Source organism: Anas platyrhynchos, chromosome 4 (genome assembly GCF_047663525.1).
Source record: "Anas platyrhynchos isolate ZD024472 breed Pekin duck chromosome 4, IASCAAS_PekinDuck_T2T, whole genome shotgun sequence".
Classification (NCBI taxonomy): Eukaryota; Metazoa; Chordata; class Aves; order Anseriformes; family Anatidae; genus Anas; species Anas platyrhynchos.
The window spans coordinates 10,651,820-10,678,777 of NC_092590.1; the positions used below are offsets into that span (position 1 = coordinate 10,651,820).

At 44.4% G+C, this 26,958-nt stretch overlaps 2 protein-coding genes and 1 long non-coding RNA gene across 4 annotated transcripts; 1 reads left to right on the top strand and 2 right to left on the bottom strand.

Annotated features, from left to right (window-relative positions):
• Positions 1 to 120: 120 nt before the first annotated feature.
• Positions 121 to 770, bottom strand: LOC140002406 (uncharacterized). The gene is made up of 2 exons (XR_011808861.1): positions 351 to 770; positions 121 to 257 (listed from the first exon to the last, which is right to left on the bottom strand). It is a non-coding gene; the product is annotated as an uncharacterized lncRNA (long non-coding RNA).
• A 140-nt stretch (positions 771 to 910) lies between these two features.
• Positions 911 to 4,355, top strand: LAMTOR3 (late endosomal/lysosomal adaptor, MAPK and MTOR activator 3). Its single transcript, XM_027455935.3, has 7 exons — positions 911 to 1,008; positions 1,171 to 1,218; positions 1,341 to 1,375; positions 1,477 to 1,535; positions 2,269 to 2,402; positions 3,356 to 3,419; positions 3,553 to 4,355. The coding sequence occupies exons 2-7, from the start codon at positions 1,210 to 1,212 to the stop codon at positions 3,624 to 3,626; spliced, it is 375 nt and encodes a 124-aa protein (XP_027311736.1). The 5' UTR covers positions 911 to 1,008; positions 1,171 to 1,209; the 3' UTR covers positions 3,627 to 4,355.
• A 408-nt stretch (positions 4,356 to 4,763) lies between these two features.
• DAPP1 (dual adaptor of phosphotyrosine and 3-phosphoinositides 1) lies at positions 4,764 to 26,958 on the bottom strand. 2 transcript variants are annotated; one of them, XM_027455933.3, is made up of 9 exons: positions 26,525 to 26,954; positions 17,385 to 17,507; positions 14,636 to 14,769; positions 10,626 to 10,756; positions 8,554 to 8,601; positions 8,307 to 8,369; positions 6,772 to 6,857; positions 6,262 to 6,349; positions 4,764 to 5,827 (listed from the first exon to the last, which is right to left on the bottom strand). In XM_027455933.3, the coding sequence occupies exons 1-9, from the start codon at positions 26,812 to 26,814 to the stop codon at positions 5,777 to 5,779; spliced, it is 1,014 nt and encodes a 337-aa protein (XP_027311734.3). In that variant the 5' UTR covers positions 26,815 to 26,954; the 3' UTR covers positions 4,764 to 5,776. The 2 variants fall into 2 exon arrangements, with proteins under 2 accessions (XP_027311734.3, XP_027311735.3); XM_027455934.3 differs by lacking the exon at positions 8,307 to 8,369 and having other exon boundaries at positions 26,525 to 26,958.

The following is a 26,958-nucleotide window of genomic DNA, read 5'->3' on the forward strand; positions in this document are numbered from 1 at the left end:
GGGTTTTTGACTTTTTTAAACAGTCTTGATTCTTCTTCAAGAAAAGGTTAAAAAAAAAAAGTCATCACTAAAATGTAACAGGTGCATTTGAAAAGGCAGCAGAGAAAACTTGAACGTATAGATGTTTTTAATATAATTTTATAGTGAATGCCATAAAGGGATTAAAATGGGTGGGCGAGAATATGTTTTGTAAGGCCCCTTGCTCCATGGATTTCCTTTCATCCCCAAAGTAGTTGTAACCCTTCCTTCTGGTAGACCTGTCGGAGAGAGCAGAGGGAAAGCGCAACGGTAAAACCAAATGCCTGGATTTAGGAAATGCTTTTAGTTTATGCGAATTCCTGAAGTGATACCTGAGGTAAGTTACTTGAGGTACTTCAGGTGCCGCCTCAGGTGCAGCAGTGGAGGAAGCTCGGTGGCTCCTGCAGGCTGGCAGAGGCCTCCTTGAGAAGCCTCGAGCAGAGCCTACCGAGGTGTAATGGCTGTGAATATCTGCACTACGTTTGGCGTATGGTCAAAATGCTTTGGGGAGGCAATAAACACGGGAATAAACACGCCCGAATTTCTCTTCTCCAGAGTGACCGTGCAGCCCCTTAGTGTGGCAGCGGCTCGGTGTGGGTGCCAGGTTTCTCGGCGTTTGTGGAGGGGACACGGGAGCGCCCTTGGTGCCAAACACACCTGGAGAGGTGTCACTGGGGCGTGCTGCGTGTGGCGGGGCTGTTGGCTCTGGAGGCAAAACCCCTGCCAGCCTCACAGCCTGTGGTCATGTTCAGGCTGACGGAGAAAGGGGCAAAACTCAGCATTTAGCGTCGTGCTTGCACATTGTGAAACATTCACACACCCTTTAGGGACTAAACCAGGCCGGGGTTTAAAGGAGGAGCTCCAGAGAGCCGAGGGGCAGCGCCTCCCTCAGGCGCCCTCCCCTCCCGCCTCTTTTCGGCCCCGCCGCCTCCCCGTAGCGGGGCGGCGCTCCCGGCCGCCAGCACGTCAGAGAGGCGCTGGGAGCGGCAGGTAGGGCGGGGTGGCCCCGTCCCTGTCCCCCCCCCGCGGGTCGCGGTGGTCCCGCCCGGCCGCCGCCGCCCGTGCTGTGAGGGGAGCGCACCACAGCGGCGGGGCGGGGGGGTAGGGGGGGGAAGGAGCGCGGCGTTGACCGCTCCGCCTCTCGTCCCGCAGGCCGGCCGAGGTGGCAGCAGCGCCGGGAGGCCGCCCAACATGGCCGACGTAAGCGGGGCGGCCGTTGGGGCCGTTGGGGGGGCCGTTGAGGGGCGGTGAGGGAAGGTGGGGGGGGGGGGGGGGGGGGGGTGTCGGTGCTGGTCCTGTCACGCCGCTCTCTGTCCCCGCAGGACCTGAAGAGGTTCCTCTACAAGAAGCTGCCCAGGTATGTTGAGGGTGTTTCTCCTCCCCCTTCCCCTTTTTTTTTTTGGTTAAAAATACGCTTTTTTGTGGTAATTTTTGTGTTTCTGACGCCGTGTCCCGCAGCGTGGAAGGCCTTCACGCCATCGTGGTGTCGGACAGGGACGGGGTGCCCGTCATCAAAGGTAACAGCAGCTTCCTCTCCCTCAAAAGCTCCTCACCCGGGTGTTTAAACTTACTCCAGGCTCCCCTCAGCAGCTGCAGGCTGGGGGGGCTTTCCTCTTATGCCTCCTTACTGAATAGAGTTGATGTGGTGCGAGGCGCTCATGTCTTCGTGTCACCCCCCTGGAGACACAGAGCTGGTGCTGAGGGGCACCTGAACCCACCTTTTACACACCATACAGTATACCTGGTCTTTTAGTCATCTCATTTCTATCATATCTCTGCAGTCCTTGATTCAGGTGTTTTTACACCGCAGGCAAAATGACTTAAGAACACAAAGATTCAAGTGTTTTCTGTTGTTGGTAGATTGGTTTGTTTTTTTTTCCTTTGTGTCCCAAATTATGTAAGCAACTAGCAGCGCTTGCACGTTTTCATCCACTTCCATTCGGATGACTGGAATTTGCCATTAATCACTTCATTTACCATGTTGCTGTGCGGGATGTGGAACTGAAGTGCCACCGGCACAGGCTGTGCGTTGTGAGGGATGAGGCAGGCAGGGAAGGGTGCTGTGTAGCGACTGCAGGTCACTTAGAGAGTGCTGAGCAATGTGCTGCTCCTGAGGATTTTCCTGTACTTGTTGCGGAGGCAGAGATGATGTGTTACATGTACACAGATCTGCTTTTGGCACTGAGAAAGACAAGGATTTGAGATGCAGTCACAGGGTATAAAAGCAAAAATGTTCCTGTTCTGTTCCAGTTGCCAATGATAATGCTCCAGAACACGCCCTGCGACCTGGCTTTTTGTCCACGTTTGCCCTTGCGACAGATCAGGGCAGTAAACTGGGACTTTCTAAAAACAAAAGCATCATCTGTTACTACAACACGTATCAGGTGAGTAACCTCAGCGCGGCTTGTTCTCGGCGACTAGAGCTCCTCATATGTTCCTCTGAGTAAGGGGGAGAGCGTGGTTTGAAGCACGCTAGGCTTCCTCTTGGCTGCTATTTCTGTTTTCTTTGTCACACTGCTTAAAGCTGACTAAGCTAAACTTCTGCAGTGTTTGTTGAACTTCTCAGTTTTGAGAAACACTTAAGAGAAGACCGGTCACTGGTCGAAAAGGGTGAAGTTTCCGAACAGACAGCAACCAGATATAAGCAGCAGGTGCTACTGATGTGGCTGAGTCTGCTGTGAAGGGTTTATGTTCTTTTGCAAAGGGTATTTCTTTATAATTAGTGATGCTTACAGTTAAATAAGCATGAGCAGCCTGCTTCATAGTTAATCTTGCTGCTGCAAATATGACGTCAGGAAAGGTTTGAAATACTCGTAACTTCCACAAACTGGTTATTTGTGTCCTGGAATCTGTCACCTATCACGCTTCTGTTCTGGTGGCCTTGAGAGCTTGAAGTTTTGGCTGCAGTAAGCCAGCCTGCTGTTTAGCCCCTCGTGTCTTGTTTTGTTTGGAGAATAAATGGTTGAATGAATTAGTTTGCATACACAAGCGCGCTGCCGCGATTCTCTTGACGCTACTGGATTGTTGGTGTGCTTAAGATTGAAGTTCTCTATTAATGGAAGAAAAAAGCATTGCTATATTGAATCATACTGCAAAACAACAGTCCTGCCAGCCCTCCTGTTATCTCCTGTTAGAGTGGTTCCCACGGAGAACTCCGCAGCTTTGGCAGCTGGGGTGGCTTTCAGGCGGGTAACACTGGAGAACACCATGGGGAGGGGAATGCCAGGCCTTCCCCGCAGCTTCCTGCACTGCGCTGTAAGCCCCGCGGGTGCTTGTGACCGTGGCATCCATCAGGTGAACCCTGCTGCTGAACGCCGCTCTCTCTCTGTCCTTGCAGGTGGTGCAGTTCAACCGCTTGCCTTTGGTGGTGAGTTTCATCGCGAGCAGCAACGCCAACACAGGTACGCGCTGCCCAAGGAGACAGCTCCAGTGGAACCCCTCCTGTCACCTGGCAGGGCAGGGAGCCGCAGGTTTTGGAGAGGGGCTTCTCCGTTACGCCACCTGATGGGATTTACATTTATCTTCTTTTCCCAGGGCTGATTGTAAGCTTGGAGAAGGAGCTCACGCCCCTGTTTGAAGAACTGAGGCAAGTCGTGGAGGTTTCGTAGCCCGGCGGTACAGCCGGAGCGCAGCATCCCTCTGCAGCCCGGTGGGCAGGAAGATCCAACGACCCTCAGTGAAATAACACGTCTCGGAAGAAATACCACAGCTCCTTAGTATACTAAGTAAGAGTAAATTGTACATAGTACTGAATCTGAAACGATCTGCTAGTGTCTTGTCGGTGGGTGTTACTTTAGACCACGCTTCTTGCGTCGCGCGGTACCGGAGGGGCCACGACGCAGCTCCCATGGAGTTGAGCCCAGCCGGCGAGGCGCTGCTGGCTCGGACGCGTGGCCCCCAGGCCCCTGCCTTACAGGGAGCCAGGCGCGCGGCGGTTTGTCCTCAGGTGCCATCAGAGATGTGGCTGAAAGCGTTGCGAGGGCCAGCGTGCTGGTATCAGTACAATCAGTACAATCAGCCAATGCCCCATCTTTCTGACGGTGGTGACGCTTCGGTAAGAGAATCTTGCTAACCTGGGTGCCGGCTGCATCCTGCTTTCCTTAGGAACGCTGTTTCCATGAAAAGTGTTGCTGTAAGGGGCTTTCCTGTTGCCCACATAAAAGCACCTGAGCAGTGATTCACTTCTTTTTTTTTTTTTTTGTTCTGTGTGTAATACGTCTGTGAAGTTCTCATGTCTCTTAGTTTCGTGTGGGTTCATCACTGGTGACACTCTCAGCTCATTCACCCTTAGGTTTTCCTAAGTAAATATAAATAAAAATCAGTATTTTTAAATGACAGAGCCTGGTCTGCTCTTCTTTTGCACCGTTAACACTCTACAGCATCTTGCATCACTTGTTCTGTGCCGGGAACAGGTCTCTTGGTTGTGCCAGGAGTTCACAGGCTGAAAACTCAGCTCAGCTGGGCTGTGTGGGTGTAGAAGTTCTTGGGTGCAGAAGTTCTGTGTTTGTAAGACCACGGAGGCTCCATCCTGTGTCTTCACCTCCCCCCTTCTCTCCTTCATGATGACTTCAGGGGAGACGTTCAGCTCCAAATCCTACCTGGTGGCTGCGCTTCCAGCCACAAGCAAAGTCACCACAGCTTGGTAGCCGAATTGGAGCTGCCAGGGTGTTCTTTACCACAGGAAGGAGGACAGGTGTATTCTGAGAGCTTTAATGATACAGTACAGAAATACGGAAGACCTGTGGTAGTTTTATAGTGACGTTTTATTCAGAAAACAGTCTGTATAAAAATATTTACAAATCCTTTGAATTTCTAAGTTGAAATAAAACTATTCCTATGCCCAAAGCTGCATTTTCTTTTTTTCTTCCAGTGTGTTTTCCCCCTCTTCAGGTTTCTGACATTACAGGCAGCTGCTGAACGCTGCCGCCCCGCTGCGTGAGCAATGCCCAGCCCTTTGCCGCAGCGTGTTGCCCAGCACAGGAGGTTTGTGGTATTTCAGCAGCACCTCTTAATTCTGGAACACAGCTCTGGACAAAACCTCCTGTCCTGTGTGCTGAATTCTCTGCCTGAGGGAAACGTACAAAATGCAGCCCATTTTCAGAGGGGCAGCACAAGGGACCAAACTGCAGGTGGCGTTCCATTGCTGTGGGATAACTCTAAACTGTACAAAAATACATTTGACCAGAAGTGTTACTCATCTATCACCTTGAAAAGGGCCTTGAGATATTAGGTTTAATTGTTTGGATTGTAATCTAGGTATTATTTACAGAAATGTAACAAGTTCTGTTCTTTTGATTTAGGCCCTAAACAGGCCATACAAAAGAAGTCTTTAATGTTTCCAGAAGGCCTGGTTTTAAGTAGCAGGCTCAAGGTTACAGACCGTGCTGCTGAGGGTTAGTAGTGATGGAACTTGGAATAAATTCTCAAGAGTGCTCCCAATCACCACAGGGTTTTGAAGTGACCGCCTAGTTAACGGGTGTCTGAACCAAGTGTGCACCACGGACGTAAATTGCACGTACCAAACCGACACTGCGATTTTGCAGCAGTCTCCACGTGTGACTCAACAGCCTGGAAGCACTGGGCTGTAAAATCTGTGTGCAAACATCTGTGTGCAGCAAGCACACGCGCACAGGCCCTCCGCAAGTCAGGCAGACGTTTGAAACTGTCCCCTCGTTTGAAACTGTCCCCTCGTAGCCAGGCGCCTTTTCCCTTTGGCAAAGAGGCGACTGCTGCCCAGGGCGCAGTGCTGGAGGTGCAGCTAGGAGGTGAGGGCGGAGTTACGCTGCTCCAGTTGCCTCCGTATCTGCGACTAGAACAGAAGAACAACCCATTACCATTTGTCTGCAAAACTGAATCCAAACACTGATTTTTTTTTTTTTTAAAGGAAGTAACATTGTCAAGCCTTTACGTTGTCGTGTCATTGCTTCCTTCATTCCTTCAGGACCAGCACACAGTCTGTGCTGACGCTCAGTACCATCCACTATCTACACTACGACACATTTGAAGATGGAAGTAAGTCATTTCTTCTCTGTAACAAGTATCCAAAGGGCATCCCAAAAATGTACAGTGGGTTTGCAGACATGTACATTACATGAAAACTACATATTTTGCTCTAGTTGGCCTGGAAGCCAGAGCAAGCACCCCTCACTGCTCCTAGCAGGCTCTAATATCGGGGCTTACTGCGGCAGTACCGAGGGCACTGCTTCCCGAGGCACAGGCACTTAGCACCACGCATCACCTTACCAGTTTCCATCGCAGGATTTTGATCCACTCGTCTGCTTCTATCCCGGTTTTGGCGCACAGGTAGTATGTCCTTAGTGGGAACACCAGGCTGTAGGCAAACAATCAGAAATATTTCTTAAATTGCTGGAACAACCAGCAGGTCCTCCAAAAACCCAACCCATCTGGCCTGTATATTGTGTGTGCATGTTAAGACAGAGCTCCTTTACAACTCGGGGACGTGCTGGCCTCAGCCCACGTGGACCCAAAACACACAGGCACAGAAGCAGTTACGGTACGACCTGTTGCAATATTTGAACCAGCAGCTGGGCCCTCCCTCGCCGAGCTCCACGAGTCTAGGTGGCAATTATACACGCTTACAGGCTTAGGAAAAGAAGTGCCCGCAATATACAGGCCTACCCTCTTCCTCCTCACCAACCAAAGAACCTCTTGCCACTGGCACCCAGTGGCTACATTTAACACCCCCGGCTATTTGGGCCTTCCCAGCAAGGTGCAGAAAGAACAGCGACTTACCAGAAACAATTGACTCTTTCTTGGGAATAGTCAAATTGCACAGCTGAGCATTCCGTTAAGTCGAGTGCCCGAATTGGTTCTGTGGCCTTGAAAATAAAGTGGTTTTAAAATGGGAACACACGGAAACAGAATATAAGGCTAGTTCAGTTCCTCTTTGATGCACATGGACCCTTATACACGCTCCAGGTTTCTCTGGGTGTAGGGGCAACAGGTACAGCACTGGAAACCCAAACTAAAGCAAAATGAACGTCGGTGCTGATGCCAGATGAATGCAGCTAAATGTAAGATACTGGGCAGTAAGCTCAAAGCTGGACAAACAGCAAACTACTGCTGCAGGAAATCAGAATTAAATTAAATTCAGTAACAGATCAGGTGTCCAGCTGAGGCTCACAAGAAGGAGATAGTTGTAAGTCTTATCAGGCTTAACCAGCTGCTGGAGATTTAATTAATTCCAAAGTGCTCTGAAAGGCTGAAACTGAGTAGGGAGAAAGGCACAAGGACAGCTCAAGCTGTGTGTGTTTAGCTTTCTGGGGATAGGCCTGGAGGTGCTAAGGTGCGGGGATGCAGTGATGCATGTGACTGCAGCCCCACACCCTTCAGAGTTCCCTTCTCTCCAGGTGTGAGTCCTTTTGACTCGTTTTCTCTCAACCTCACCCTGCTGAGCACCTCATCAGAGGTGGCTGAAGTGAGAGGGCAGCTGCTCTCTGCTCAAACACCCTCAGCAGCTCCCACAACTGGGGTGCTGCCCTTACAAATGTTATGCTGGAAGCCGAATTCAACATGATTTAACTGAAAGGAACACCGATGGCAAATCCCACAAATACTACATCATTGTTCATAAATGGTAGTGTTCAGGATGAGAGGGCAGGTGCATGCTGTTGTTTTAAAACCTGTTAGGCCCTTGAAATAGGGCTGGGCAGAGGTAAACCATTTGGCTGCACTTCTGGAGGAACTCGCCCTGGAGGTCTTGCAAGGGTAGAGAAACTCTACCTGCATTTTTACTCGGTTTAAGACGAAAATGGAACAGCAACAGAAAGGGTGAACATTTTCCCAGATGCAATAGGTGAAACTATGTGCTAGGTGGAGTGCTAACAAAGAGGTTTTTTAAATGAGCAGTTTATGTAAACTGTGCAACCTTTTGAACTCAAAGGATGAAATCAAGGAATGCAAAACATACTTCTGGTATTTGCAGAAATATTTTAATAGCACTGCTCTCCGCTAGGCTGTATGTCAAAACTAACCAGTGAAAGCTGAGCTGGTAGCTTGAAAGCCACTAATAAAAATGCCCTGTAAAGAGCACGTCTAACTACGAGGTAAGACTGCCAGAGCACAGGAGATGTTTCCTAGCTGTAAAACTTACTAACTTGCTCGTTAAGGTCATCAGCAAAACTCTGACTGAAAGGTCTGACCCCTCTGACAGCATGGGAAGCTGTAGCTTGGTAAGCTGTGATAGATATGCAAGAAGACAGAGGTAGGAGGAGGTTGCAGCTGCCTCTACAGAGATTTGAAGAGTGGAACTGGTGTTCGCTACTTACTGTCTGGTCTTTGAAATATTTAAGTTCGTTCCTATGCAATGTAAACCACCTCGTCTTCCAGTTCTGAAAAATTAAGAATGGATGGTAATTGCCTTGTGAGAATTTAACACACCGCTTCTTGGGAAAGCAAAACACAAATTTGTTCCTCTCTGTAGGGGAATTGAGGCCGAGCCATTTCAGCTCTTCATTCACTATCTATTGTGTGTGTGGTTATAGAGTAGAAGCAAGGAGTAAGAGGTTTTCTTACCTTGACTATTTTGCCTTGTTTTATCAAATATCCTTCTTTCGTACCAAGCTGTGAAGTGAGAAGGAAAGGGATCGGGGTTAGAGACAGCTCTGCTTCCATTTCCCACGTCCTCCTCTTTGCCTACATCCATGAGGTGAAGGAGCAGCCTATTCTCAGCAACCTTTCCCTTGCTGCTTGCACCATCCTCATCCTGTGTGCCCTGCTCCCCTTGTGAGGCTGGATCCAACACCAGGATAAACACGGACCTGTGCTGGCTCTAGAGGCAAAATCTTACACCGTGCCTCCCCGTTCAAGCCTCTGGCCTACATCTTGTCAACCAAACGAAGCAAAATACTTGGCAGTTATGTTTCATTTTTATTTAGTACACTTGGTTGGCTGTCCCTGTGCATGTTATAACCAGAAGTACCCAGGGTTTACCAGACAGTGGAATTACCCACAAAAATCACTGTTGAAATTCAAGAAATTTATTCTTTCAAGCAGCCACATGTTTTAGAGGAAAGACCTGTTACATTCCACGTGCTTCCTGAAAAATTAGTTTTTGAACTGTTTTACTGGTACCATGAGCGACTCGAGGAGCCCGTGATTTCTCAGACAGTCACTGAAACTTTCTGTAGAGACCTCATGTCAGACTGCTGACCTCTAGAAACCAGATTCTTGCAGAGTTGGTTACTGTTTGCTCTTGGAAAAAACAATGCCTTTTATATGCAAGCCAAGTTTCTTTGAAGGCTAAGTAGAAGTCAGACATGAATAGTTAGTTGTAGGACACAAAGTGCTTCTTTCATGGACTTAATAAGCCTGTATTAATGCAACTCTTCCTCTTTTACTCTCAAGAGTTAGTTATTAATATACTTTCCTCTGTGTTTTGAGCAATACAGTTCTGGAGAAACCACCTGTCTCACTTAGATATGAGTTACTAGGGATTTAAAGTCTCTAATTACTGTCCAAGTGAGTCACAGATGTCAGAGCAGATGGCCCAAGTGGATATGAAGATGCTCTCTTGTTTCTCACACCAGCAAGGCATGGCTTCTAACATGACACAGCTTTTTACTAGAGCTGAAAGGGTGGAGGCTCTCCTCTGTCATATTGCTCTTTCTATTTTGGGTGCAAGTCTGTGTTAGAATATAGTAAGCCATCTTCCTTCTTATCATAGAGTAAGATAAGATGATTCTCAAGTAGTAATAAATTCAAATGAGAAAATGCTAAAAAAATTCTTTCAAATAATGTACCTATCAGGACACAGATACACTTACTACTAATTTGGTTGTACCACACTTCAGTTTGGGGTTTCCTTTTCCAAATGTGTTCCTGCCTGTCTTTTTAATGTTTTTTGTTTGTTTGTTTTCAAAAGCTCCCTTTTTAAGTGAATTAGAAAGTCAGAGGTGCTCTCTTCCTGCCTTCCAGTTAGGAAGGGGTCTTGCTAACTGAGGAAAAGAATTCTGCCAAACCAAGAAGGCTACTAAAATAATGAGCAATGAGTTTCTGTCTAATCAGGTCCACTGCTTCCTGTCAATTAATCCTCATGCTCACTGAATGAGACTAAATGTCATAGATCCTGAAGCTATTACTTGTTTTAGTTGTTGTGTACTCCTCCTCTCACCTGTGGAGAGAGGAACTTCTCACTGCCTGTAAAGGAGTTCTGCCAAAATCAGGGCTTAGAGTGCAACCTGACAAAGGCATTGTAGCATACAGCCTGACAAGTTTGTCAGAAAGACTTGAGAAGTGCTCATCTTCTGTGTTGTTTTTTAATTCCTGATAATGTTAGTGATAAGGTGGCATTTTAAAGTGAAGTTAATGCAGAACTAAAACCCTCTTATGTACTTTGTTTGGATGGCCAGACTCACCTCGACCAGCTGCAGACAATGTTTTCCCACTGACAGCATCGAGGGTCTCAGAGAAAACAGTTGTGAAAGGCTTTGTCTGTACCTAGCAAATCTGTTTTGCCTTGTTTGGCAAAGACTTCCTGTATATCAGAACCCATAAAGGGATGAATTACTGGTGTTATTCCACAGCTCGCTCCAGCAATCATACTAAGCTCAGGCCACCAAACATCCCTCACACCAGACGTGACTTACTGAGGGAGCACTTGGAACAAGATCACTCTCTGTCCTTCCCGTCTGCATTGCTGTGTGAACTCGGACAGACTCATAGATGGATGGTTCTTCCACTTTGCATGGATAGGGATGCTTCAACACAATTAAGGTTCCTGGAGAGAAAAAGAGCAGGAGTGAGTAATCTGGTAACATAGTCTTAGAAAATAACTGGCAGTAGCTGCCTGCTTGTGGAACGGCGAACTCGACCTTTTCTTAAAAATGGAAAAGGAATAATGGCTCTCTCATGTTGATAAATCTGGTCAAATATTTCAAACCTGCACCATTTGAATAGTTCAGACTTTGTGGAGGACGTCTTCTACAAGAATTCACCCGTGCTACAGAGAGGCACTTATTGCTGGATTTGCTTGCCCAGTGTCACCATCTTGGCTCTACTGTGTTGCTCAAACATGCTCAGACAGACTCAACAATGACTTTTGGGCACCTGGATCTGGCTTAAATACATTCCCTCATCCCTGTATCCCTTGGCGCGGATTTTTTCGTGAAAACCCTCTTCAGTTCTTCTAAGTAGTAGATAATTAAAACCATCCCGCAATGCATCAAAAAAAAAAAGTGGGGAAAAAACAAGACGGCAGTCCTCAGGGGTAAGTGTCTCATCCTGCCTGAACCTTCTTTCCAGTCACGGAGTAACTAGGTAGTACAGAATAAATGAATTGAATCACAGATTTCATAGTTAGTGAATGCTTACAGATGAAATGCTGACAAAGATTTGCCTTGTGACTTTCTTCAAAGTACAGGCATCTCTTTCACGGCATGCATGAAGATATGACTACAGACATTATCACATCTGTTTGTAAGCATCCGTGAAAATTTTAAATAAATGGTGCCTCTTTAAAACTTTTAAACTTACTGGTGTTCACCCTAGGACATATTATATTCCCTTCCTGTGCATGAGGCTGGGTGGGTAGGCATGATGCTATATTAGATATGAAGATATGAGGTCATAAATCGTCCTGGTTTTGCCAACTCCCCACACTTGGATGCTGCACAAATCCTTTAATCTGTCAGATAGACCTCAAAACAGTAAGCCTGTATTACCATCACCTTTTATTATTTTGCCATAGTTCTTCCTAGTTAGTAACATTCTGATTAGGGTGATTTTTTATTCTCCAAATAAGTTCTTCTTTTCTTTTTCTCCCCCATTTTCTGCAAAAAGCTGTGTTCACAGGAGTGAATCCATCTCACTATTCACCACGGTGAAGAACTTCCTCAAAACAGGATCTGCTCTACCTTCTAATCTCCTTGTTTTAAAACAACATCGCAGAGTACCACATGCTGCTGCATTTCCATTTCATGCTGGAATTGTTAGCTGTTGAGGAGGAGGGACTTGAAACCCAGAGGTGATTTGAGTAACTTAAATATGAAATGAGGTTTAAATTATGTTTTGTAATGTGAAGAGCTGCACAGGGAAGTGGAACCATGACAGCTGAAGTAGCCAACTGAAATCTGCTCACGGGTGTATGTATGGGTGTATGCAAATACGGTATGTTCAGCTTGCAATAGGTAAAAAGTCAAGATCAGTTTAATTCTCTCTGACCTTACAGGAAGAAAATGCTGTGCAAAAAAAAAAAGGAAATTGAGACACACCCCATCACCAGCCTACAGAAACTACTCCTCAGCACAGGCTCCGAGTATTACCATACGTACATTGTAGACGGAGATCCCCGTGGCAGAACTGGCAGGGCTAGTTTAACATTTCACACAATGCTTGTTTTCTAGTAAGCTCTCCATGTTTCTTCTCCACAAAAGATACTTGTACGGAGTCATTTGGCAAACATATAGAAGAACTAGTAAAGGCTGTCCTGCAGCAAGATTCTGCTGTTTGTGCACAGTATCTGTTTCTAAGGAGGAAGATAAATTAGCCAAGTTGCTGGAAATGCTAGGTTTGAATGGCTTTTGCTTTCTTGCCTGAGTAATGACTCTATGTTTCTGTATGTTTTCAAAATACTTTAAAGGAAAAACTGATAAACTAAATAGCTAAGAATAACGTTTTGACCTTGTCCCTTTGAATAAAGACAGAAATATGGAAATATTCTCTTCAGCATTAATAAATAGGTTCAGCCTGCCTGTTCAAGAAACAATCTCACAGAACACAGCAGCCTCAACTTCCTTTTCATTATCTGTAGTTCAGGAGGAAGTGTACACATTACACTGCAGAAAAATACGTTAATCCATGCAGCAAGCTGAAGTGGCAAATGAAGCTGTAGCAAGACAAGGTTTGTTGGCCTTGGAGCACAATCCTGCAGCTGTCCCAGTACGAAAGATCCACTGTGTTCCACTGACCAGTTTGCAGGGCTGCAGCCCTACACGTTCAAGTAGTGATCAAAGAGCCTGGTGTAGCTCTTCAGACACACAATTAGCTCCAGTGAGACAAAACTTGAATGGAAAACAGAGGAAACCATCACATACTCTTCTGTATTCTCCTGGAGAAGCTGGCAGCCCATGTCTTGGACAGGTACACGCTTTGCTGTGTTATAAACTGGCTGGTGATGTAAGTGAAGTAAGCCCCTGCTCCCTGTTCTAGTAGAGATTGGTTGTCATCCCAGAGAGTTTCAACATCTGCATCTGAAGGAATGTTGCCTGAATGCCAGATCTCTCTTCCTCTCTACTGCTATCCATCGTAAAAAAAAAAGGCAAAGGATTTTTTGATGGGATGTTCAAGTGTTTTTTTCCTGCACTGTATCGTGTTCAACTTAAATAAATCAAAGAGGCTTCACAGAGCCAGCAGAATCTGATGCGGGGGCCTTAAGGCGACAAGTGAGCCCATCCTTCAGCACTGTTGATTCTGTCCACAGAGATCACGTAACATCGGAGCCCGAATTCCTACTGTCTGCAACACATGTACTGAAGGAATGGGGAAATACAAGCTTTATGTCATCTGAACTCTTTAGAGCTAGGCCTGTGGGTGCATGTCCGACTTCACAGGAAAAATTGCTTATTGGCACAAAAGGTACCACCAGAAACTCTGTTCTAAATGCAATACTGAGGTTACTACTGCATTGCTTTGTAAAATATTTTGCAAAGCGACCCTTGAATTTAATGCCTGTGATCTGCTTCTGTTAACATAGCACCAATGTGTATTTGTGTCACAGCTACTGCATGTGGCAGCTATTATTTAATTGGTCACTTGCATGTATGATTAATGCAACTCAGAGTTATTTACATACACTTTCTACGCAGGATATGAAAATTTTTGGCACTTATCTGTTTTGACTCATCTTCTACTTACATCTACTTACATCTGCAGCTTATTGTTAAAACTGTCACTTTCATGCTAACACACAGCTGTTTGTTGTGGGATTCCAGTCTGGTAGTGCTCATCTCACTTGTAGGAATAGAGTTTAATGTTTTGACTCTTAATTCAGATAGTGTGCTGGCTGCTGAAGAAGCCTGTGTTTTTCTCCTTTCTTAAAAGCCACACAAATCACTGTGATAGCAAATGAAATCAGCAGACTGATCTGCTCTAGACAGAAAGAGGGAGACGTCATACAGGGCACAGTTCCTACAAAAAAGGGGGGAGCATATCACTGTAGGCTTGTTTGGATGAGGAATTATGAAGCTAAACAATTTCAGGTCCTTTTTCTACTTATTCTTACTGGGGGATTTCAACTCCATATATGAACACTTATTTCCTCACTATAAAAAACTCTGCTTTGGTTTTGCCCTTTTTTCAGAAGGTTCTGCTCCTCCCATTACATGCATATTTTGAAATGCTGCCTTCTCTGGGAGGCCAAAAAGAGCTCATGTCCCTAGATAGCAAAAACCCAGTAAGTTTACGTGTAGTTTGTCTTCATCATAACTTGAGTTTTTGAAGAGGCATATTTTGGATACCTCAGGTTAACACAAACACAAATTTCTGAAGAAGAGCACTTCAGCAACAGATCTACCTTTTAACATATCAAAAGTTCCTTTTACTCAGATCTATGTGAAGCATGACTATAAGCACGTTGATACAAACATACGTCTCTCCTTACCTGTTTCACTTCCAATTAAAGGCTGATTTGCAAAGTGCATGACTAATTCCTTCAAGCTAGCAAATTCGTTAAATCCAAATTTGAATGAACTTCCTGTGTGTTCAACATGGAAGTGCTTCACAGAATCTTTTCCCCTAAAACAGAAAAGAAAAGTTGTCAAGGCAGAAATACCAAGGGCATCTGGCATGTAAAAGCCCTAAGCAGCAGCTTCCACTACAGGACATCAGATCATAGGCTGCAAATCATTGCCCTGGCAGTAATAATGCTGCTATTACTAACAAGTGCTAATAGTCAACATATCTGAGAATCAGATTTATTAAGGAAATGTAATTGCTGCTTTACAGATGAGGGATAGTGAGAGCCTAGAAAGGCCAGGTAAGTTAAACTAATTATTGTTGTCAATAAGAAAAAAGACTTATAAACAAGGTTTCCAGCCTTCTGTCAAAGCAGGATGACGCTCCTCGTTCATCTGGCTTTGGTCATGATGCTGTGCCCGTATCACTCAATGTACCTTACTTTTCATGTGTCATCCCAATCTCACTGAAAACGCTTTGTTGCTTTTTCAGTCGCAGGCTGCATCCTTTTTGCACCCCTATTAAGCCTAACTTCAGACAACTAAGGCTTTAAAATTTGTCTGCTTTGTCTCTGTCCTCAGGCAAAGGGCTCCTTTGTGGAGCTGACAGTGGGTGCTGTCAAACAAGAGCCAGGGTCCTTTTCCTGTCAGGGAAGCAACATTATTTGTTTATGAAAGCTGGTGATATTTAGAGAAGTGTGCAAGGCCTCACTTCCTGGATGGGTACTTATTTTGACTTCAGAAGTCAGTGAAGCACTTAGAGCGAGTATCTCTTCTCTGAAAAAGTTACTTCTGTTAATATTACCAGCATCCAAAGGAGTTTGGAGAAAAATCTGGCTCAGGGAAACTGTATGTAGCAAATACACAGACAAATTTTGCAGAAGAAAGGGATTTGTCTTTTCTGTTGTTTATTGCCACTTCCACAGGAGACTGAACAGTACTCAGGACATGATATTGTAGAACATGCCTCTATCAAACCCTCACGTACTTTGCCCTACAGCTCAGATACAAAGTGTGCAAGTCAAGTGCAGAGGCCCTATCTACCAAATAGCCACTACAGCTGTTTGCTATAATGACAGTTCTTATCTTTTCATTTAATTTCACAATAAATACCATGTTGCAATGAGAGTAACTTCTACTCTATTTCATTGTTCCTTTCTAGGGTTGGCTAATTTAACTGGGGAAGGGAGTTTCAGGCAGCATGTAGTCTCTCTCCCTGTTCTTCTTACAGCTGTCAGTTAAAACCCCAAGGGACGTTTGAGCACGGTTTCCTTTCACAAATTACAATAACGACTGGTGAAGTTTCTTCAGAGGCAGAAAGTAAAGTAGAAGCTGTAGAAATAATTTTAGGAGAGAAGAAAATGGCAGCTCTAACTTCCAAAATAATTCTACAAAGTATATCAGAACAAAAATGAATTACTTCTGCCAAAATGAAGTTTTAGTATTAGTCAAAAAATGCAAAGGAAAACTTAGAGTAGAAAATGGATAAATGAAGTATTTTAAAATCAATATAAGTATTTCAAGGGAGTTGTACCACCACAAAACTGATGTAACAGAGTAAAAGGCCAAGCTTCAGGCTCAGGTCTGGAACACTCCATACATACAGTGAGGTACTAAGTGACTCTTATGTCAAGAGATGAGTAGAAGAAGATTGGAACTGGCCTGAAGTAGACTTTTCTAGGTGTCATAAGCCTAGAATTTGTTAAAATGGCAAATATATTTTCATTAACACTTTAGCTTTCATTTCAAATTAGAACAACTACTTAAATTTCATTTTGTTATGATGAGTTGTTTCCTGAGTGCCTTTGAAAACTAGTTTCATGATTTATTTTTTATAAAACTGGGGTAGATTATTCCAAATAATGTTTGGTTGCATGTTACAGTCAAAAAATACTAACTAGGAATATACAGGTTCTTCTGAAATTACTTCTTTAAGGCAGGCTGTTATACATACATGCTACCATTCTTCTTTCCAACACTTGCACTCAATTCAGACATTTCTACTCTGAATATCTGTGCTGTAACATCAGCTTCAGACCTCAGTCTGGCACCCTTCAAGGTCCCTCTATAAATGGCTGTCTATAACAGTAATAACTTGAGCAGTGTGTGTACAGTCATGCTTGCTCCAGTGTCTTCTATCAGAAGTCAGTGACACAGCTGATATTTACTTTTCACACCTCAGGGGATCAGGATATGGGCAAAGTGCACTTTCCTCGGGTTCTGAGCGACTACGCTCCCAAATTATAAAAGCTCCTGGTACTACACATAGGAGGTCACAATTTCAAGGGAGAATGCTGTTCCTATCTAGCAGGGTCATGAATAACTAGCATCCTTGTATCTATTAGAGTGACTTTGGCTTAAAAAGTTACTGTGATTCAGCTGAGCTGTGGTTCAGAGGCTCAATCTGAGGCAGAAATGAGTATGAATGCAATAGCTTAAATGTTCACTAGAGACTGATAAGAACAGATACTACATTTGATCTTTTTTAAAAAAAAAATTCTAATAGAGTGTCATTCAACAGGATTACATCATTAGGAATATATATTAAAATAGTCTGGGCCTTCGAAAGAAATCTAAAGGTCATATCAAGGCATGAGATGCAAACACAGAGCAAGTGAAGACTGAAAAATGCCAGTTATGCAGCAGTAGATGAACTCGCTTCTGTCTGTACCTTACCTTACAGAGAGGGAATACAAATCTTCCCTTTCATTACTCTTCCTCAAGAGATAGCTTCCATCCTGCCCGTTGGAAAGAAGCAGGGCTTCTGCTGCGTGTCGGGTAAGATTATCGTGATACCACCTGGGAAGACAAAAGGGGTTAAAACATCATTACCTCTGCTCTTAGTTAACAGCTTCTGCAGAGTTATGGAGCTGAGTTAAGAGAAAAACGATGCCCTGCAACTAACACTGCTACAATTCTACATTATTCTTCTCACAGGCTCACACAGATTGCACAAAACTCGGCCTCTTAAGGAACCTCCTTTTGACAAGCTCAGAAAATCATTTTCGTTTTAATAATGAAAATGTGTTCTTCCACAACTTACAGTTGATAGCTTGCTCGATCTTTCTAAGAAGCCTGCAAATTCTACGTGTGTAAGCAACCAGAAATATCCAGACCTATTCTGAGAAGGTGAAAGCAATTCCAGGGGGTACGCAGGATTCCTTCTCTAATTTCAGAATCTGTACTTCCTGCTGTATCTACACACTTGAGTATAGTTTCTCTTTTGGGGCAGACACACAGCACTTTAAAATAAAAACCTCCTCCCAAACTCAGTATTTCTCACAACTCAGTTCACCTGCACTGCTACAATCTGCAATTTAGCAGATTCACCCAAACTTCAATTTTTAATTTGAAGCATGACCTTTTTTGGAGGACGGAGCAGAGGGAAGGAGCAAGGTTAACCAACAGAATTTGATAAGAAAATTTAGACAATATTGCCATCACTTCTGCTCGGCCATATGTAGTCTGAGGAATGCAGTGATGTTTCTGAACACTTGCTGCATTTAAATTCAGTGAATATTCATTAATTTTTCAACACAAAAACAATCCACAAGGAATCCACACGAAATTCTGTGGAAAAAAATCCTGCGATGAAGACCACGAAATGCTGTTCACAGCCTCGTTTCTGCCCAGAATGAGTCAAGATACAAACACCTGATTTGTTTCAGCAGAAAAGGATGTCATTGGAAACATTCCCCAGACTGAAGACAGAAAAAGGGCCACAGCTATAAAAGACTGGAGTGAGAACCCCGTAAGAGATGCTGTATGCAGATAGGAAAATGGCTACATACACACACCAGGACTTCTGGTGCAGAAGAAGGAGAGAATACAGGGTCGCTGGTACTTCTCCCCTCCTTTGTATGGGGGTGGTGCTGTTTCTCCTTCCCCTTCCTCTAAAGAAGGCTCTTAGTGTGTGCCTGTAGTTTTGGGGTCAAAGTCCATAACTATTTCAGCTATTGAAATATAATTTGTTTGCCAGCAGAAGGTTGGATCACAGCATTTTCCGGCATTTGTATCACGACAGTCTTCAAGCTGAAGTGATGTGTAACTATACACTCTTTCTCCTTATCTGTTCATCACAAGTTGCCACTGAACTTGGCATCTCCCACAAAGTTTTAACTCTGAATTTAGCTGGCTGCCTACTTGAAAGGCCAGCTGGTTGATAAATTGCTTTATGAGAGACCTCAGACTGTTAACCCTGTGCAAGACAAGCTCCACGTGAAACTCAATACAGGCAGAGTATCGCTGCTTTGGCTCTAGGACGTGCTCTGTGGACCATCTACACAGTAGAATAAAATAATGAGTATTTAAAGATCAAAGTGTCATCCTCTGAAACACCTGTCAGCCACAATCTGCTTTGGGATTAACTGCCCAAGTAACAGTCAAAGGTCAGATCTGTTCTGATGGGATGAGGATCACAGCAGCTTGCAGGGTTGGCTGGATCTACAGCTGAGAAGACAACGCTGTGTTTTGGGTAGGATGTGTCATCATGCTTTTTCTTTCACGTCTGTGCAAAAGAAATATATTCAGAAAACGTCAAAAAAGTGGTCATTTTCATAAAGAAGGCATGTTCCGTTTGAGGTTGCTCATAAGTGTGCTGTTACCTTATTTCCAAAAAGCCTTTTATTTGGATTTTAAAACAGATGTCACCTAAGTTCATAAAATGTTCTGCTTAAACCTCTTTACACACAAGAGCAACTAATGAAATTCTGCCCCTATGGTAGCAGAGCCTGGGGGGAGTACTTGGGAAAGTAACTTTGGCATAAAGTGGGCATTTAAATCAGCTGCAAAGGTTGCACCACTCTTCTCACATAAATATGCTGTCTCAGACAAAAATCCCTCAAATATTACCACGGTCATCTTGTTCAGCTTAAAAAATAGAAGTGAATGTGAAGCAATAATGCAGCTTTCACTGCCAAAGTGGCTGTGTTACACAGCTATTTTTTCCCCTCTGTTGTCACAGATGGCTCAGTCAGTAACAACTGTCAGGTTACTTGGCTATTCCACTCTGAAAATGGTCATTCAAAATTCGTTTCAATAACATAAAAGCAGGTCCCATTTAAAAGGTCCTTCTGATCTCCTCACCCAGTCTATCTGATGACACAAATAAAAGTAAACAAGGCTAAAAAGAAACCCTAATAACCTTTTAGTTGGATACTGCTAGATGAACTTCAATTGAATTTAAGTATTTTTCGGGGGGGGGGGAGAAATCCTTCTTTTTTTTTTTTTTTCTTTTTTGGAAAAAATCTTGAAGCCAGTTCCTTGAAATTTGCAGTCAAAATGCAGGATTAAAACATAAATACAATTTGATGAATTAGCTATTGTATGCCGACTGATACCAAATGAACTTTTCAGATAGCAGCCTGAAGCTCAGTCTTTGTGGGTATCGAGGAGGGGAGACATGGCTCATTCAGCAGCATGTTATAAAGGGCCTCCACCCTTACCTTAAGTTTTGTTCTTCTGAGTGATAACTGGAAGAGGAAACTGTAGATAGAAAAGATATTGTATCTACTTCCCTGACTCCTTAAATCAATAAATTAGTTCAAGTTGAAAGACACTACAACTACCCATCTATCTGAGGTCATTAGGAAGCTCTACTTCAAAAAGCTGAATTATCTGGTCCACATTTTCATTTTGAACGACAGCCTTACATACTGGGATCTCCCTAAAGGTCCTTCAAAAAGTCAGCTCTATTTGACATAACTTAAAGAGCTTGCATTTACTGCAAAAATTCTGGAAGTATGCTCAGTACTCTGACACGTGCCAGACTGAAAATCACCAGGAGAGCAGAAATTGTCTTTTACTCCTGACATAGACCTCTCTGAAGAATATGGGGGGAAAGAGAGAGGAAAGTCCTTCCCTGCCTCTGAGCCTCTTCTGCCCTTGGCCTTGCATGTGCTTGTGTTTCAAGTACAAACTTCTGGGAGGTGTTTTGTTTGTTTGTTTGTTTGTTTTTCCCAGTTACTTTATTTCTCCTATCAAAACTCCTGTACAATGCTATTCCTCCTGCTCTTCAGGGTGGAAGCATCTGCTGTGCCCATCGACAGCATGTCTTAAGGCAGGCGCACATGATACTGACATTACCTTTGTTTCTCTCTGGAAAACAACACTTTTTCAGAAATCAGACCACCCTTTAGATGAGATTTCATCAGTGACAGCACAGGACGGGCTCTGCTGTTGTCACTGTTAAGATGAGGAGGGGGCAGAAGAGAGACGGTGCCCCAGGAAGCCAAAAGCCGTCACAGCACACAGCCTTCTCCTCAGGATCTGCGCACCAGCGGGACTTCCCCGTGGTGGCTGACACACCACAAACCACATCTGTACCAGCCATCTGTGCCATTAGAGATATGCCAGTCGGTGCAGGCCCAGGATAGGGCACTTTGACATGAAAACTTATTAATTTTTTGAAGATCTCTGTGTAGTTAATGCAATAAGTAGATCTCTCACCACAGAAGTGTTTGGGGTGGGAAGCTCCCTCTTCAGATAAGAACAGCATCCCCAAAGCATGCATTTGTTCTTTAATAACCCAAAATACTTCAAAGAAAAATGCTATTGAAACATCATGTCTAGGTTCCCTACAGATCAGGCATGTCATCTGCCATTTCCAATAATGCCATTTGCAAAGATATGGTATGGGTATTTTTCCAAAATGTTTCTTTTCCACCCATGGGGCTGGTGAAGAAAGCTGCAGTTGGCATCAGATGTATTAACTTTCTATTAATACTGTATTGGAATACACGAGAAACACAAAATCCATGGTTGACATAAGGGTAAGTGCTGAGAGACGTGGCTAATCCTCTTCTCAGACATTTCTATATGCAACTGCTTCATGTCCAGCGGCAAAGCTCACTTCTCCTCTCCATAAAAACAACAGGTAGCTAGCAGCTCCACAGAGCACAGCAAGTTCTCACTGTCGTTTGCTTCTCATGTCTGAAGCGATGCTTAACTCTGAAGTACGCCTCGCTATCAGAAAAATGCAGTAGGGCTTATATTTTGTGTCCTTATCAGATTATGTTCCCAGGTAGTTACAGCCTGGATTGAGTCAGATACTCTTCGTACTTTTGGGTCACTTCTGTAAACGCTCAGGCAATTTCAAGTTCCTTCTCTGAAACGGGAAGGAGAGTCTCAATATTCAGCTGAATTTCAGCTGAAGCTCCCTCCCCTGCTGCAGTAGGTGCACTACTGCTTGCTCTCCGTGGGCGAGCGTCCCTGCAGACAGCACTGTGGCTGCCTGAGATGCAGGAGCCAAGCAGAAACGCCACAAACTAAGTCACCTCTCATCCAGCTCTGAAAGGGAACGGAGATACACGTCAAGGGGAGACGGTCTAGAAGTGCTCTCAGTAGGACTTCATTCCTAAATTATTCAGAGCAGCTATTATTTACCCTGGTTGCTGTTTGTTGTTATGGTGGTGTTGATAGATCTTGGCCGGTTTTGCACCTTTTTATATATAAAAGGTATCATCTACCACAGCAAGTTCAATTACTTTATACTTCGAAATTATATACTAGCCTCAAAGACGTATTCCAGTCCTTAGTTTAAAGAAGTAGCATACTGCAGTGCTTGATTTATCTCCTTTGGCTGGACATGATGCTCTTCATGTGCATTTACCCCGAAAATGACTCTACAAAATGGCCTCGCTGGTTTCTCTAGTCTCTGCATGCTGCATATTAGCAACTTCAAAATCAGACATGTCCATTTCTTTTTCCTATTCAGAAACCCTAGCAATATTACCTATCACCATCACGAAGGGCTCCTTGTATATCACGTCAGTGAAAGCAATGATCTGGCAACGTTTTAATTGCACGAGTTGACAGAGCTCTAGAGACCCTACAAAAGGGTGAAAATGTTAAGAGAGGAATTATAGGTGGCAGACAACCAAAATGGTATTTAATAGACATCCTTTCAATGTGTCACACCGAAACACTAAGTTTCAATGTGTCACAGTCAAGCACACACCCATGGAAAGTACTTTGCTGGAATACAAGGGTGCCACCTCATAGGAACATTAATTAAAAAATAGAAATATAAGGAAGTGGCTTCAGTGTATCCAACCTTAAAATTCACATCTTCTATCTGCAGGCTTTCACTAGTTCAGCTTCTGCTTCTCACTTCCATTTTCTCTCCTCTTTTTCTCAACTGACTTTGTTCTGTGCTTCACACATTTCTTTGGCCCACTTTCTTGCCGAGTTAATTTTGACCTTGTTTACATTAGAGATATAGATGAAGAAAAAAAAAATATTCTGACCATTTCCTCTGCCCTGGCCATATCAGTTCCTCATCGCAGAACCGAATGTTATCATAGTCTGATTCACGTCTGTGGTCTGATTTCTTTTCTCTTACTAAAACTAAGCATGAAGTTGCTCATGCTTAGACTTACTCAGTCTTACAAACACTGTTTGTCACTATATTGTCAAACCTGGAGCAGGAGAAACATAAAAACTGTGCTACAAGAGATGACAACGCTGGAGCTACGAAGGAAAGAACGCTACAAAAACCTGGCTCCTCTTCCCACATTCCTTTCACCTCTCAAAGACAGAAAATAAATCAGCGTTGCCTAACCTGTATTATGTTGGGAACAAGGGTGCATTACCAAATCAGTCTGTAATTACTTGAGATGACAAGATATTCCACATTCTCATCACTTGCGCAAATAAAAGAACCACAGCGTGGAGTTCCCCAAACTGACATTATACGTGATCGGCTACTGGAGTTTCACTCTGCAGTACTCAGGCTGTCCTTTTAGCAAGAGTAACAACAATAAATGCAACTGGAAAAAGTGCTGACTCCAGGAAGAGCCAGAGAGCTCTTGAGAGAAGAATCATAAAGTCAGTTTCCTTTTCCTTTAAATCACGATGCGTCTTTTTTGACAAACTTCAAGGCTCCCTTTCAAATATTTTTGGAACATTTAGATAAAAAAATAATGAATGAGGTAACATGTTTTTAAGTTACGTTCTGGTTTTGGTCTTCCTACGCATTCAGCATTAGTTACATCTATAAACACCCCAACAACAGAGCTGACAGGATTCTGGATGTCCACTTTGAACTCTTGGCTGCCTGACCACCAAGCCTATCAAATAGTTTAGATAGCTTCAAATAAACAAGCCGCCATCTTCCCACAGACTGAGCGACTGAAAGAAATTGTTTAAAATAACAACAAAAAGCCAAATCCATCACACTTGCTATGATGTAAAGGGCTAGAAAGTTCTTCTTTATAAATACCGAGGCTTTGCAAAACTACTGCCCAATCTAATTAGATATGCCTAGACCTCTCAGTGCCTATGATTGTCCCTGATAACAATTTGGATTGTTAAATCTCATTTCTTTATTTTTATTTTATTTATTTATTTATTTTTGGTGACGGGTGACACCTCTAGCAGGAGCAAAATAACGATGGGGTTTGAGTATGTTGATTTTTTTTTTTTCCTTCTCCCTTCTGCATTGCTCTTAACAATGCACTAACTACAGTGTAATTACAGGAGCATTAATCTAGACAAGCTCAGTGAATACCAGGTCCTCCAAACCTAGCAGAGTGTCTTATAGGTTTTGCACTGTACACCCAACTGCCCTGTTGTCAACTTTCCATTTTGATAACCAGCTAACCTGGTAAACTCTTAAATTATTCTGGTACCAATCTCCTTTCCCTTAAAAGTTAAAAAAAGTGCTTCCCATTTCACACTTCTTCAAACCTTCTCCAACTTCTTTGATTTTTGCACAGCAAAGCAGAAGCTGTAAAATAATGTGTTTCATTTTTTCCCAAAGGCATGTGAACGTCAAAGTTGCTCCTCATTTGAATGAGCTTTTTCGCTGTTGGTCTTTACTACGGCAATGACCAGAATCGGGGCTCATTTGTTCTAGATGCTACACGGGGTGTAAGGGAAACTCATCACTGCCATAGCACCAGGGACTAAGGTTAAGGGAAAAAAGTTGCGGTGGCTGAGAATTGGATGTTGTGGGCTGGAGAGTGACATGTTTACTTCTTACAACTGAAAAAGTATTTACATTAAGAAATCTTTTAGACCATGCCACCAGCATGTTTGGTGTGTGACAAATTTTTTCCTCTTTAGGAAAAAAAAAAAAGTAAAAAAAAAAAAAAGTGGACTTAGTACTACCCCCAAAAAAAGAAGTGTTTTATTTAATGATTTGAAGGGAGTCTTTGTTTGGCATTGCTTATTGAGCTTTAGTTCATTTAATTCAACACACTGCCCTGAAAGAAATGCTTAGTATTTTGCAGTAGGGTTAGAAGTTTAGATCTTGCCCCTAAAGCAGAAATAACGAGGCTACAGCTTTAAAAAAACATCTTTGTAGCTTTCTCATTTGCAGTCTTCCATTCTCACTTGTACCCAAGCAGACTGCAGTCCTATGGGACCATCAATTAGGATGAACTTCCAACCAGCAAAGTCATTTATGAGCATAGGTCACTGGCATAGATCAGCTCAGGCCATATAGTCTAAAATAGTCTAAATAAATGAAAGTCTGGCAACTTAGAATCATGTTTTCTGCAGCAGCTGAAACTCTTTTTTTTTTTTTTTTCCCCTGTAGCCTTTTTTTTAGGATGAGAGTAATCTTACAATTGTACAGGGAAAGCAGATAATGCCCACTCTGGCTACCATTGCAAAAGTGACTTTACTTCATTTTATAAGTTAGATGCTTCGCTAGCAAGGCACTTCATTAATAAATGCTTCCAAATATGCAAACTTATTAGCTGTATGGAGATAGTAATTCCAAGCCTTTGTATTCCAACCTCTTCACTAAGTGAATTAATCCCTAAAATAAATATTCAGTCCCCATCCGTAAGTACCCAGCAAGCAGAAGTTTTGCTTTTTTCTTCTTTTTGAATGCAGAGATGACACCAGAACCTGTTTGCTTTTTCAATATCATCACTGGTCTTTTTTTTCTGCTTTGTCTCCCCTCCAGTTCGCTACCACAGCCCCTTCCCTCCCTGGCTTTATGGTTGCCACCTCTGCTGCTCCACCAGCCCCAATTTCTTCCTATCTACAGCAACGCTGCCCGTGGAAAAAGCAACACAAGCCTTCCCGGTGTAAAAACCAAAACTAGCTAGAGCAGACAAAATGGGCGAGACATGTCAGACTGCCAGCAGCAAGGAGGGAACGGGGTCTGTGGCAACCTGCAGCCTTCCTTTTGCTCCTGGGGCTTTGTTTTGGGGCGAGGAGGGCACCTTCCAGAGGGCTGGCGGCTGTCCACCGCCCACTCCTCTCGCTGCCAAAGCCCGAGGTGCCCAGCAAGGTATGGAGTTGGGGTGGCCAAGGTCCAAGCCAGGCTGCCCACTGGGGCTGAGGATGCCCAGAGGATGGGCTCTGGGCTTGAGAGGAGTAAACTGACGGCCAGAAAAACTCCATCCCCTGGTCCTACATGGGGACACCAACACAAAAAGCAGCTCTGACACAGCTCCGCGCCACTCTGGAAGAGCTGTAACCCCCTGGTTATATTTGAAGCGCCTGCTTGCACTCTAGATTTTTCTAATTAGGATTTATTCCCCACCTGCTGCGCACCACCATCCCCTGTACACCTGTTGCTCTCCCGGACCCCATCACCCAACAGGGTACCAAGCCCCTCCAAGCGGGCTCATTAGCACAAACCACAGCGTTTCTAACTCCACTTTTTATTAATAAAGTTTATTTTTAACCCCACGCTTTGTCATCCAAGCGGGCACTGCCACCCCCGCGCTGCCCCCCTACCCTACCCTACCTCACCCCACCCCACCCCGCCGCCGCCATTTTGCGCGGGGCGCCCCTCGCCCCTCCGCCGCCCCGCGGGCCGGGGGCCGCCATTTCGCGGCCGGCCCCCCGCTGCTTACCCCAGGGTCCGCAGCTCCTCGTCCAGCCGAGGAGCGGGACGCGGCTCCCGGCTCTCCGTCATCGCCTCCGCCCCGCCGGGGGACGCCGCCGGCCCGCGGTGGCCTCTGCGGGGCGCTGGGGAAGTGCACGGGCGGGTGCCGGCCGCTCGGCGCTTGTCATGAGTAGTGCAGCCCGCAGAGCACCCCGGGGTGGTACTTGCTGCCCTCATGAGCGCCCGCAGTCGGTACCCCGGCGTCTTTCGTGTGCACGACGAATAAACCTTTCTTCCTGCATTTGGGTCACGTTTCATCTCTGACTTACTTGTGGTGTCCCTTCAGCTGCCCCAGTAATAGGTTGCAACTTGTTTTTTTTTCCGCATGCGGATCAGAACTGACGGAGATCCAGCATGCGTGAAAGTCCATATGTGTACACACCACTCACTCCTTACACAGGC